Genomic DNA, 12,933 nt, shown 5'->3' with positions numbered 1-12,933 from the left:
GGGTGTGCATTTTCTGCCTGGATTGCCTGTTGGGGCCCTGTGGTGCCTTTTATAAGGTGGTTCTCTAGGTAGGTTGTAAGCTCCTGGTGCAAGGACTGTGCCTTTTCTCTGACTGTGTCATTTCTCGCCCAGCCATGGGGCCCAGGACAGGTCTTGGGTCTCAGCTGGCCCTGTCTCATGGGCTAGCAAGGGCCTGGGACCCACCGTCCTGCCCAGAGTGCCCCCGGGGCATCCCGGCGGGCGTCTTCAGCACGGGCTCTGCAAAGGCCCGGCATACTTGACTTTGAACTTCCACCGTGCCACTGGCCCTGGTGACTGCAGTTCCCTCAGATCTCGCCTCTGACTGCCCTGAAGTAGGAATGAAAACCCCTTGCAGACAAGGGTGCCCCGGGGTTCAGTGGGGCCCCCTGATGCCTCTGTTACAGGCTGCGGTGCTCTGAGGCACTTTCTTCTAACAACTGGTGGCCTCTGAGTAGTGCAGGCCGAGCTTAGGACAGGAAGTGGCACTGAGCACCTTCAGTCATGGGGCACACAGAACGGCTAGTCCAGAGTCAGTTCGGCTAACCATCCTGGCTGCCGAACATGATAGGTAGCCCTGCCTCCCAGGCCCTGGGCAGGCTGGGAACAGACTTCTACGTACAGGCCGCTCTGGTGGGTGTGGAGGCAGAGTTCCTGGGAGCCGCGAAGCCTGGGAAAGCATTTGGGGCTGCTGACATCCGCGCACCCTCGCTCCCCGTGTCCTGCAGCTGCCAGGAGCCACCTCCGTTCAGTTCACCCTGTGGTACCCACAAACGGGGCAGAGCCCATGGCAGGCCCGCCCACGGGAGAGCTCTGCCGGGGCTGAGTCCTGAAGGACGAGGAGGAGTTCATGTGTGGGAATGAGATTTGTGAATTATAAAGGGCTGTGCAAGTGGAAATGATTATTCTTATCGTTATTTGTATCCGATTCATCCATCACCGGGGAGAGGAGGAATTCAAGTACCTTTTATCTGGCGCTATGAATCAAATAGAATAGGATATGTTTTTCTAAAAGGGTTTTAGGGTAAATGGGACAGTTTCTGCCTTTCAAAACAATCTATCTGGGGCCCTTGGCCAAATCTTGGTGTCTTGGGCAGAAGTGAGAGGTTTCTGAGGTTGAGGACAGCCCGGCACACGGGGGTCCCCATGAGTCTCGGCCTCAGGAGGAGAACACGTGGAGGCTGCAGGCCCCACTGCTGGCAGCACTCCAGCCTCCATGCTGCTGCCTGGGCTGACACCTGCTCAGACTCAACCCTGGTCCCCAGAAGCACCCAAGCCGGTGCACAGGGCCTGGAGAGCAAGAAGAAGCCTCCCCCATTTGCTCTGTGGCACCTGTGTGGGACCCAGCATGCCGGACGCCAGGTCAAGCACGGGCCCTACTCTGAAGTAGCAGCAAATCTCAAGAAGAAGCTCGTTAGCCCGTTTGAGGTCATCTGGGGGAGGGTCTAGTCTTCAACATGCACACACACACATACACATGTCCCTCTTTCTCTCTTTTACACAGAGGCCTGGCACCTTCCTGGCACAGGCCCTGGAAAGGAGCCAGGAAGGGCAGGGGAGGCCACAGGAGGGGAGAGTGACGCTTCAGCCTTCCCCACACTCAGTCCCCTGGGGAGAGGTTCAAGGTGAACACAGCTCTTGCTGAAATCAGGGCTGTACTAGGTCGGCTTTTCATGCACGTGTGTGTCCCTTCTGTGGCCTGGGCCTCCACAAAGAGTGAGGGGACACAGGCTGGGCAGCGCAGGGCCTGGCCACGGCCAGCAGGGAGACAGGGAAGCTGGGGCCTCTCCTGGGGTTGGGGCAAGAGGGCATCACAGAGAAGAGGCGGTGAGGTGTGGTGTAGGTAGATGTGGGCCAGGCCAGGAAGGGGCCCTGAACAGAGTGAGTAAAGCCTTGGCTGAAATGCATATGTGTTTAGCAGGATGGGGTGGCAGAGACCAAGTTCTTGGACACTCCTTGTGGGAGGGGAAACCGGAGAGAGAGTGAGGCAAGTTCTAGAAAACCTTGATGCAGACTCAAGTGTGCATGTCATCCTCTCGACCTGGGGAGTCTGAGCAAGCTTTCATGAGGAGAATGCCGCTAGCCATCATTAGGTGCTTGGAGACAGGCAGGGCACAGTGGCCATGCAGAGGCTGGTACGGGCAGGGAGGTTGTGGGTTCTGAGCTCAGTCTGCCCTGGGAGCTCTGTGACCTGGGACGGATGGCCTAACTCTGCTATGCCTCCAGTTCTACATCTGTGAAGTGGGGAAACAGTGCCTCCCTCCCATTGCTGCCGTGTGCTACACGTGAGCCACACAAAGCTCTCACGGCCAGCTTGCCGGCTGCCGAAGCTCAGCGGTGGTCAGTGGTGGTGATGAGGGCTGGTTGCCATGTGACTCCAGTGCATTCCTTCGTCGGCGAGACAGATCACCCCAGGGCCGGGTAGGGACAGCGGCAGTCCCAGGCTCCTCCAGCACACACTGATTGTCTCTCCGGGGCCGGGTGTGTGGGGACAGGTGATAGACGACCACAGCGTGATCGGCCGCTCCCTGTTCAAAAAGGAGACCAACATACAGCTCTTCGTGGGCCTCAAGGTGCACCTGTCCACTGGGGAGCTGGGGGTCATCGACAGCGCCTTCGGCCAGAGCGGCAAGTTCAAGATCCACATCCCTGGTGAGTGCAGTCACTTCCTCCCACTGGCAGGCACCGTGCAGGCATGGAGAGACGGCAGAGGCGGTGCACAGACAGTGCCCCTTGGCTCAGGATGTTCAGCCTGCCTGAGCTGATACACGGGGCCCAGCCCACTCGGCCTCATGGCCTTTGGTCCCCTGTGGCTGAAGAGCCGGGATGGGTCCTGGAGGGGCTTGGCGTGGAGTTAGCCTCTGGGCAGAGCCAAGGTCAAGGTCTGAGTCTGAGCTCCTGCTCCACCGTTACCATATAGGGGTGACCTTGAATGTATTACCTGGGTTGTCTGTGAAGTATGGTACCAGTGCTGACCTGACAGTTGCTTCTAAGGAAAAGTTGGTGAGAGAGACCACCAGGGGTCTGGAACACTGCCCCAGTAGCCAGAATGTGAGTTGCCACCTCCTTTTTTGCCCTGTGGAGACCAGTAGGTGCGGAGGCTCTGTGCAACCTGAGTTGGGGCTTGTCCGTGGCGGGATCAACGGTGTGCATTTGCTCTTGGGAATAGAGCCCTTGGATTTCTTTAGTTCGGCCCTCCATCCTATCACTCCTGTGCGTACCCCACACCCGTGTTCTTGAGGTCCCACTGCACACCAGGCAGGCTGCCACAGTCATGGGAGGGGGTGGGTGGGAATGCACTCAATGAGTATTGACTGTGCCTCACAGAAAAATAAAGGAGGGTGAGGGGGAGAATCACTGTGTGTGCCTCTGGACAGGGCAATTAGGGAAGATCTCTCTGAGGCGAGAACAGTTGAGTAGGGGCCTGACCAAAGGGAAGGAGGGAGCCCCACTGACACCAAGGGAAAGAATGTTCGTGGAGACAGGGGATATGTACGAAGGCCCTGACGTGAGGACTGCTTGTTTGGCACAAGCCGGGAGGTGTGTGGGATGTCACTTTTCTTCCCCAGCAGTACGTTACACCAGTTTTCAGACATGCAACAGAGTTGAAGGATTTAACAGAGAAACCCCGACTTCGCATCAGCATGTTGCTGTACCCTGCATATCTGCAGGGCTCTGAGTTTTATTCTGTGAGGGTTGGAAAGCCACGGGGAGGTTCAGATCAAGTCAGCAACACAATGTTGGTGTAGAGCTTCTTGAGTGACATCTTCAGGTGGGGTGGTGCCCTGGCCAAGTTCCCTGGCAACTCGCCAGGTGAAGTCAGCACCCTCTGCTCTCCTGAGAGCCTGGCCAAGGGCCCTTGCCTCCCTAGTCCTTCCTCGAGCCCAGAGGGTCATGTGTGGGATTTGCCCTCGCATGAGGAAGAGCAGTGGGCACTGGAGGCCTGCTTCCCTGTGGCACTCGGATCTGCTGTTTGCACCCCGAGGTCTCCGTCAAGGTGGGGCTCAGCTCCGTCACGGTTGGACATACTCCCTTGGGGCAGGCAAAGTGACCATGATACCAGGCTTTAAGCTCCTGTCCTGTCCTCTCCACTGCTCCTGGTCATTACCTCAGCCCAACCAGGGTCCACAGTGTCCTGTTCTGGGTTCCAAGAAACACACACAGGGCATGAGCCGGGCAGGCCAAGGTCCAGACCTCACTTCCCAGGGCTTTGGGCCTGTCCCTGTGGGGGCTCACTGGGAAGGAGGGGTACAGGGCACTGGGAGGGCAGGAAGGGAGCTGCCTGGAGTTGGGGGGGGGGACCGCATCCCGGAGCACTCACCCCTCCCCCGGTGGCAGGGGCCTGCTGGTCCAGACGAGGGAAGGCCAGCCCCATCTGTTTCCTTTTTTGGGGGGTCATGCTGACCTTCCCCTCAGCCCCCTTCCCCTAACCCAAGGCAAACTCCGAGTTGGGGTGTTCTCAGAACAGGCCAGAGTACAAGAGGAGGCTTGTTTGGGGGCTCTGGGTACTGGGGTGGGAGTACAGGGAGGGAGACACAGTGCCGCGGCTTCAGTCAACTCAAGTTCACATTCCTTTGTTAGATCAGTGTTGCCTTTTTAATAGGTCTGCTTCCTGTTTGTGGCTTTTAAGCTTTTTATTAAATATAACTGGTCAGATTCCTTCATCCCCGCCCCCAACTCCACACCCCCCTCCTGCTTGTCTTTTCCTGCCGATTCCTCCCATGAAGAATTACTTTTAACCTTTTTGAAGTTCATTAATTGTGAAAAACTCTTCAGCGAACCCGAGACACCCAGTGCCAGGTGGAGGAGGAGGGGCGCTGCCGGCTGCAGGCTGGAAGTGCTGGCCGTGGAGGCCCGGGGTCATGGCCCTGCACAGCCCAAGCCTCCCAGAGCTGGAGCAGCCCAGGGCAGCTGTCCCAGCCCACAGGTTGCGGGGGGGCTGGGGTCAAATGTGGCCCATGGCCCTTGGTGCTAGCTCCACAGGGCAACACAGTGGGGGGAGGCCGACTGAAGATCTTTGGGTGTCTTCCCATCAGCCCCTGACCTCCAGGCCCGCCTGCTCCCTGGGGCCTCTGAACTCGGGTGGCAAGGCCAGATCCCGACAGGGCCAAGCAGGTGTTGAAGAGACCAAGTGGCAGGCAAGAGACAGGGTGGTGGGGGCTGTGCCACTCAGGTCTCTTGCTATATGCCCAGTAATCAAATTGTATGTAATTTAATGTTTATGTAAAACTTATGGCTAAAAATTTTAAACTGTCCAAACTAAACAAAACCTACCTTTTGGCTGCATTTGGCCCACGGTGACTTGTAACTCCTACTTGAATTTCAAGACGGACACTTGGTCCTCAAGTTCACAAGCCAAAGGTGAACCCTAATATGGAAATGGTGTTTTACGGAGCCATAGACACCGGCCTCTGAGAAAAGGGTCCTGACACTAGGCCTGTTGCTTCCCCCGGGAAATGCTCCCCAAAATCTGTGGGGCTAGTGAGACAGTCCCATCCTGACACCCAAGGAGCTATCCCAGGTCTTGGAGGGGGCCTCGAGGTCAGAAAGCCCCCCATGTATGTAGCTGCTCCCTTCAAAAAAGTGGCCTCATTGTAAGTCCTGGGAGGCTGAGAGGCCCTGTGAGATGAGCTGGGATCCCACCGGGTCACCTTACTGCAAAGAGAGTAGGTGGAGGGCTTTGCGGGCAGAGATGAGGACCCTGCTGAGGATCCTGTCCGTGCCGTAGTGTCCGTGCTTCCCAGGTGCTGCTTCGGTACCCGGTGTGTCCTCGTGGAGCCAGGCTGGTTGCCTCTGTCTCCACGTAGGCCTCGGGAGCAGAGGGGCAGAGCGCCTTGACCATGGTCTCAGTGGGCAGTCCCTGCCTGCCCCACCAGCCCGAAGACAGGCGCCAGGGCTTTGGAGAGCTGGCGCCACGGGGCCCACACATGGTGGGAGAGACCCTTGTGCTGGGCAGCCTGGCCCAGGCTGCCACGGCCCACCCTGGTGAGTGCTGTCCTGCTGTTCCCACCCTCCACGCCGTACCAGTGTCCCAGCACCAGCTCCGGCTCTGAGAGGCAGCCCGGGGTGGGTGGGGAAGCTGGGACCATAGCTGCTCCCCCCAACCCCATATACCCCACTCTGCAGGGTAAATGACTTCTGCCAGAGAAGAGTCAAGTGAGGGGAGAAAGGCACTGTCCCTCATGACAGCCATGAGCCACTTACTCTAGGGGAGGAGGTAAACATACACACGCAACTTTATCTCCCGAAACAATGCCTCAGACCGGCAATTGCCCAGTAGGTTGATAAGTGTACCTTGGTAGGACGTGGCAAGCTTTTTGGGTGGCCCATCTCCCACAGGGTGCTCCTGGACCCGCCAGTCTGGGGAGGAGTGTGTGTGGTTTGTGCTAGCAGTACAGGCAGGGATGGCCCACAGTACACGTGCAGCTTATGGCCTTGTGACTGCAGAGCCCTGGGCCCCAAGTACTGCCGGTGTGATGTGCATCACTGCCCCTAGTCGGGTGGCCGCACAACTCACGAGTCACAGAGCTCTGAGCAGACACGTGCCTTGGAAAAGCCAGAGCAGCAGTGATTGAGAACCGCAACCACTGGCGGCCACAGCGAGGGCCTTGTCCTCTCCACAGGCCTGCCCTACCTGCCCCGCCGAGACCACCCCGCCTCGTACATGTCAGGAAGTCGACCCGGACTGGGGCAGCCAGGCTCTCCCTCAGTCCCCGAAACAGAGGTCTCAGGTCCTGCTAGTAATTCGCATTTAGGGTCACCGGATTTAGGTGATCTTTGATACCCTTTCAACTATTACTAATCACAACCAAATGGACCCGAGGCAGATGAGAAAAGAAAAACAAATGCGTGGCATTGTACTTGTAGTGAGAACCCAGAAGGAACTTCTGCTTACTGCTCTCCAGGAGCCGTGGCCGCTGTCCGAGGGGGCCCTATGAAGCCCCCAGGAAGGTTGGCACCCATGGCATCGGAGTGTCGCCGTTTCACAGATGAGGAAACTGAGGCTTGGTGGATAAGCAATACAGCTTGCCCAGTGTCGCTCCGTAGGAAGCGTCAGAGCTGGGATTGAACCCACAACACCCCTCCACTGCCCACTGCCCACAATGCCCCCTGAGCCTTGGATCCTCCCATGCAGGGCTGGTGGGGAGGTGAGGAAGCACAGCTCTGGCCCTCTGGCCCTGTGTGGGAGAAGGGGTCTGTCGTAGTCATTCTGCTGGGCGGGCCCTTGGGCAGAGGGCCTAAGAGATGGGGCAGGGCGGCAGGGTGGTGGCACGTCTAGAGAACCACTGCCTGCTCGTCTCCAGTGGGTGTTCTGAGAAGGGTCCCTAAGCCACGCTGGCTTCAGCTTCTGTCCCCTGAAACCAGCCACAGGTGTTTGGGTCTTTGGTGTACCATCCCAATCCACAACAGGGGCTGGCTTTCCACGGAATAAGAAATACTGCTTGCACAATGAATGAAATGAAGGAATTCAGTGGGACAGACTGGACTGGGATGAACAAACGGTTGAACTCGGGCCTGTGGGGGCCACAGAGCCTGGGGCCTAGTATGCCGCGGGCCTCCCCAGAAACTCCTCCAAAGCAGGCAGGCACCAGCATCATCAGACCCCCCTCGGCCCAGCAATTCCTTGTGACATGGCTTTGGGGGTTCTGGTGCTTTAAAGAGGACTTGAGAGAGGGTACCAGTCTGCCTAGCTCTGCAAACTTCGGGGAGGCTCAGGGCTGGGGATGCAGAGACCACTGGACAGAGTCCTGCCCCACGGCACGTCCCTGTGGAAGAGACGGAAGCCCAGACCAGCAGTTTGCAGTCACCATGGTGGGTGTCCCTAAGGGCACATGGCCAGGAAACAGGGCAGGGAGAGGGGCCATGCTGAGGGAAGGAAAAGGCAAATTTCCCAGAGAGGTTGCTGTCCAGGCAGGGATTGAGAGGGAAGAGGAGAAGGAGGTGAGTGGAGAGAACTGGAATCAGATGTGTGGTGTTCTCTAGAACCCTGTGGCCAGTGGGAGGGGCTGTGGATAGGGGAGTGCCTGCTCTGGGCGCCATTTTTTGCACCCATACGCTGGCTGTGGGAATACTCCCCTCACCTCTTCCCAGGGCCTCGTTCCTCTCTCTTTGCCTGGACCACTCTGCAGACCCAAACCAGAGCCTCCTCTGGAGGTGCACGTGACTCCAGACCACCGCTTGGTGCTCCTCTCTGGCACTGCCCAGAGCACTTGTGCAAGAGGAGGCCAGAGCTGAAGGGATGAAGCCCTTCTGTTTCGGCCACTCTTCCCCAGTCCACAGATGGGGAAACTGAGGCCCCTTGATCACAGGCCCTGGCAGCTAGTAAGAGCCCAGAGTCTCCTCCTGCCTCTTCAGCTCCCAGGAAGATGCACAGTGGCCACCAGGAGCGAGGGGTGCAGAGGCCCTACCAGCTGGCTCTTTTCTCAGAAGCTCTTTCCCAGGCCTCCGTTCAGGCAGACTGCCCGAGCACCCGCGTGCCGAAACGACCTCCCTTTGTGTCCCAGGACTCCAGGGGTAGCCCTGCACCTCCATTCGTCTGTCTCTCATCGGCTGTTTATCAGGCCCTTCAGGTGCCAGGCCCTGTCCAAGTCCTGGAATGTGTCAGAGGGGAGGGAGGTCCTGGATGTTGGCTGTGGAAGGAAAGTCCCCGGGTGCCCCGTTGGAGGCTGAGTACTGGGCAGGGCAGCGCCACCTCTTCTGCATCACCGGCTCTCCATGCCCGATCGGCCCAGGAGGGTAGGTGGACCAGGCCAGGGCTGCAGGTGCTGTAGACCCAGTTCCTCGGAGGGTCCCTGGGCACAGCACAGGGCATGATCTGCAGAGACAGGCAGCCCCTTGGTGCTAAGACCAAGGAAAACTTCTGATTTCCAAGAAGGGAGTGGGGATTAGACCACTAATCCCTGCCCACGGTAGCTGACCTGTCACAAGGGTCTCTGTGAATAGTGGCCGGGGTTGTGTGTTGCTCTCACCCACCAGGCCCCTGTCCTCACTGGGGGTCCCACGTGTCCACCGAGGGCCCCAGCCCCATGGCAGAGCAGGGAGAGTTAACCTCTCTCAAGCTGAGATGGGCTCTGCTACCAGGACCCCTCCCCTTGATTGATCCTGGAAGGCACTTTGCATTTGGTGACAAGCAAGGATTATACATTTCCCTTCTGATTGAGAACAGAGGCCCTTGGCCTGAGCAGGTAATTGGTGAAACACTAGATGCATGGCCTCTAAGAGCTATTCAGGGATGTTGTCTGAAGCCAGATGGGCCAGCAGCCAGCAGGAGTGGGGTCACTTAGGAGTCTGCAGCATGGGGACCCACGGCAGGGATAGCAGCCATCCAGGAAAGCAGCGAGCGGCAGGCAGAGCCCATAGCAGGGATAATGGTAGCAGTGGCACAGATGGTGGCCACTCTGGAGCCCTCGCCTTGCGCCAGGGAGTGCGTCCTCACGTAGGCAGACCACTGCATCCTCCCAGCAGCCTAGCGAGGCGGGCCTGACGGCACCCACACTTCACAGAGGAGGGACCCAGACCAGCAGGGAGCCCAAGCAGCTTTCCTGAGGTCACGTGGCAGGAGGAGGTGGCTGGGGCTGAGCCCACTGGTGGCCAGGGCACACACTGAACCACAACACACCCCACTGTTCAAGCTCAGAGACAGTCAGCTGGCCAGGACGTGGACATTGGCACAAGCTCACTGTACCTTTGTCTGGTTCTCTACTGGTACCTTCTCTGTATCAGGAGCAGTGCGGGGTGTTCTGGGCACATAGGCTCCAAGAGGACACGGACCTGCTCTGGGAGTCCATAGCCAGTCATTTATCCACTCAGCAATGAGTGTTTGAGCCCCTCTTATGTGTCATCCCTGGGCTAGGCTCTAGAAGGACCACAGTGACAAAAGCCCACGTGACCCCTGTTCTCATGGGGTTTGCAGCATGGTTAGTGTGGAGGGGTCTTCTGTGGCTGCTGTACAAGAACCATAGGCCGGGTGGCCAAAACCAGGACCACTTATCCCCTCCGTTCTGGAGGCTGGTAGTCCAAGATCGAGATGTCAGCAGGGCTGGTTTCTTTAGCAGCCCCTCTCCTTGGCTTGCAGATGGCCGTGTTCTCCCTGTCTCTTTCATGTGGCTGTCCCTGTTTGCATGTCTCTGTCCTAAGTCCCTTCTTTTTTCTCTTTTTTTTTTTTTTTTGAGAGAGAGTGAGAGTGAGCAGGGGAAGGGCAGAGACAGGGGGAGACACAGAATCCGAAGCAGGCTCCAGGCTCTGAGCCGAGAACACAGAGCCCAATGCAGGGCTCAAACTCACAGACTGTGAGATCATGACCTGAACCGAAGTTGGACACTCAACTGACTGAGCCACCCAGGCACCCCAATAAGTCCCTTTTCTCATAAGGACACTGGCCAGATTGGATTAGGGTGCCCCCATATGACCTCATTTTACCTTAGTCACCTCCTTGAAGGCCCTGTCTCCAAATACAGTCACATCCTGAGGTACAGGGCGTTAGGACTGCAACAGGTGAATCTGAGGCACACAAGTCAGCCCACAGCAGTTGGGAAAACGAACACATCTCCCAAGCTTTTGCCATTTGGCAGACCTCATCAGGCTGTGCAGGGAAGGTGCATGGTGCTCTGAGAGTACAAAGCAAGACTGACTCCGTCTGGGGTTAGGAAGGCTTCCTGGGGCAGTGGCATGATACTAGGCCCTGGAGGATGAATAGGAGTCCTTCGGGCAGAGTAGGGGGAGTGTCCCGGTCAAAGAGGTACCCGAGTGGAGCTCTGAGGCAGAAAAGATCGGCACCTGTGGGGGTAATGGCCCAGGAAACCAGTGGGTGATGGGAGTGAGGATGGGCGGGAGCCGCCATGTGGGGTCTGGCGAGGCCCAGGAGTCTGCTCATCTCTACCCTAGTGCAGAGAGGAATTGTTGGGGGGCCTGTAGCAGGACATAACATCAGATTTCCATCGCAGAAGGTGGCTTGAGGCAGTGCACGAAAAGTTATCTTCCCACCAACCCTGGGAAGGAGTATTGTCACCCCCAACTCACAGATGAGGCTCAAAGAGCCATGCCCCACACCACGCAGCTCCCACCCCACCCACATGCTCTTCCCAAGGCCCCGAGCTGCATTCACAGCCGTGTGTCGGAGACATGGACAGCAGTGAACCAGCAGTGACCCTCTGGTGATGCCAAGGCGTGTCTCTCAGAGGGGTTTGCAAAGTGCCATGGGGCCATGGGGGGACTGCCCCCAAAGGACATGAGCAAGCTGAGCAGATGCAGGGAGATGGCATCAGAGACATGGGCAGGAGCCACGGTAGGAGTTTGGGTCTGTGGGAATCCACCAGAGGAAGGTCTTAAGTGAAAGACTGACTCGATTTGATCTTCATTTTTAAAGCGATCCCTCTGGAGAATGGTTTGAGGAAGGCCACGGGGAAAGCAGGGAGGCAGAGGGCTGCTGCAGTGCCCAAGTGACTGTGAGACCTGTGTCATGTGCATGGGAATCTAGAAAGGCTTCCCGGAGGAGGTGGATACTGGAACAGACTCCTGACTTCACCAGAGGACTTCCCCAGGCCAACCACAAGGAAAGAAGGCTGTGCTCAGAAACCTGAGTCTTCAGGCGCATTTGAGGATTGCAGCAGGGAGAGCGGCAGGAAGGGTGACAAGCCAGGGTCACAGAGTGCCTCGCGGGCCAGCCCTGGCTCATGGAGTCAAGTCTGCAGGTCCCAAGTTTCCCCTCTGGGGGAGGGGAAGATGGCTCGGAGGGAATACAGCTAGAAGCCCAAGTCCAGTGAGAAAGTACTGCTACATGGGGCAGGGGGCTGTGGATGGAGGTGGCTGGGAGGCAGGGTGCCAGGTGAGCCCATCTCAGCTTTCCCAGATGGCAGCCACAGCTCTTGGCACCTCCCTAGGGTGTCACTGCCCCGTTCTCACTGTGTCCTGAAGAATGGGCACAGGTCTGCACACAGCAGAAGGATAGGTCCTCAGCCCATGCTGCCCAGACATTGCTGCTGGCCCTGAGCGTTGGCACAGGCATGCACCCAGACCCCCAGCGTGGATTCTCCCCCTGCGAGGACGCTGCAAAACTGCAGCACCATGGACCAGTCCTTGGCCCCGAATCGAGGACTTGGGACCAAGTGCTTGTTTATGTCCTTGTTATGCCCTGGCTCCATCAAGTACCCAAGAAAGCCGGTGCTACGGGAAGATCCCCTCGTCCTGGCGCCTCCCCCCATCAGGAAGGCAAGGCAGCCCCGTGTCGGCTGCTCTTCTACGGGCCTGCCCCTATGGGAGCTGGCTGGCAGCTCAGGCAAGCTCTGGAAACAGACCTGTGCCTCCAGCTGCCTGCATTTGCATGCCTGACGGTCCTTCCACCTTCGGCTGGGAGAGCTGGGCTAAGGACTTCCTGTGGTGCAAATGTCATGCAATTTAAAGTGTGGCCCTGCTGCCGTTGGGCTGGGCCAGGATGGTGCCACGCAGCCCAGGCTCCGGTCCCCTCTCCAGCTGTAGCAGGTCATGGCGGATGGTGTGGGAAGTGCCTCCAGTATGAACAAAAATCAATGAAGTTTTCTGCATTTCATTTGTAAGAAAGAAAGGTTCCAGAATCAGCCATCTGTGTTGTAGACCGTGATCCCTGGATGCAGTAGGTCAGCTGAGGCATCCGGGGCAGCTCGCTGCCTTCAGAGCCTCCATTTTCAGTTGATGAATGGGGTTAAAGATGCAATCTTGGGGGGCTGTGAGGATTAGGCTGGTGTACAAAGATGCCCTGATCTGCCTGCCGCGTGCTGGCACCCAGGCCCGGAAGCACGGGCCCCTCCACATGGGGGCTTTGAGGCTGAGGCTGCCACATCCCAGCAGGCAGCCGCCACTCAGCTCCACACGGGTGGTTCTGGGCTGCAGCACGGCCACCATGCGATCGGATCTTCCCATTTTTCAAGAGAGACTGAGGAT

The 12,933-nt window shown here is 57.9% G+C and overlaps 1 protein-coding gene across 3 annotated transcripts in view; it reads left to right on the top strand.

Annotated features, from left to right (window-relative positions):
- The window catches only part of EEFSEC (eukaryotic elongation factor, selenocysteine-tRNA specific), a 249,610-nt gene that overhangs the window by 200,312 nt on the left and 36,365 nt on the right, over positions 1–12,933 (top strand). For 2 of the 3 annotated variants that reach the window (XM_053898246.1, XM_053898245.1), the window contains one exon: positions 2,514–2,670. The exons of the other annotated variant lie outside the window; for it this stretch is intronic. In XM_053898246.1, coding sequence (XP_053754221.1) covers positions 2,514–2,670 — 157 coding nt within the window. The remainder of the gene's footprint in view (positions 1–2,513; positions 2,671–12,933) is intronic. 3 annotated transcript variants of the gene reach the window in all.

The sequence above is a fragment of the Panthera pardus genome, unplaced genomic scaffold (genome assembly GCF_024362965.1).
Source record: "Panthera pardus isolate Hobbes unplaced genomic scaffold, ASM2436296v1 HiC_scaffold_8, whole genome shotgun sequence".
Taxonomy (NCBI): domain Eukaryota; kingdom Metazoa; phylum Chordata; class Mammalia; order Carnivora; family Felidae; genus Panthera; species Panthera pardus.
Note: the sequence above shows the minus strand (reverse complement) of the source record. Positions and strands in the feature narration are given on the sequence as shown.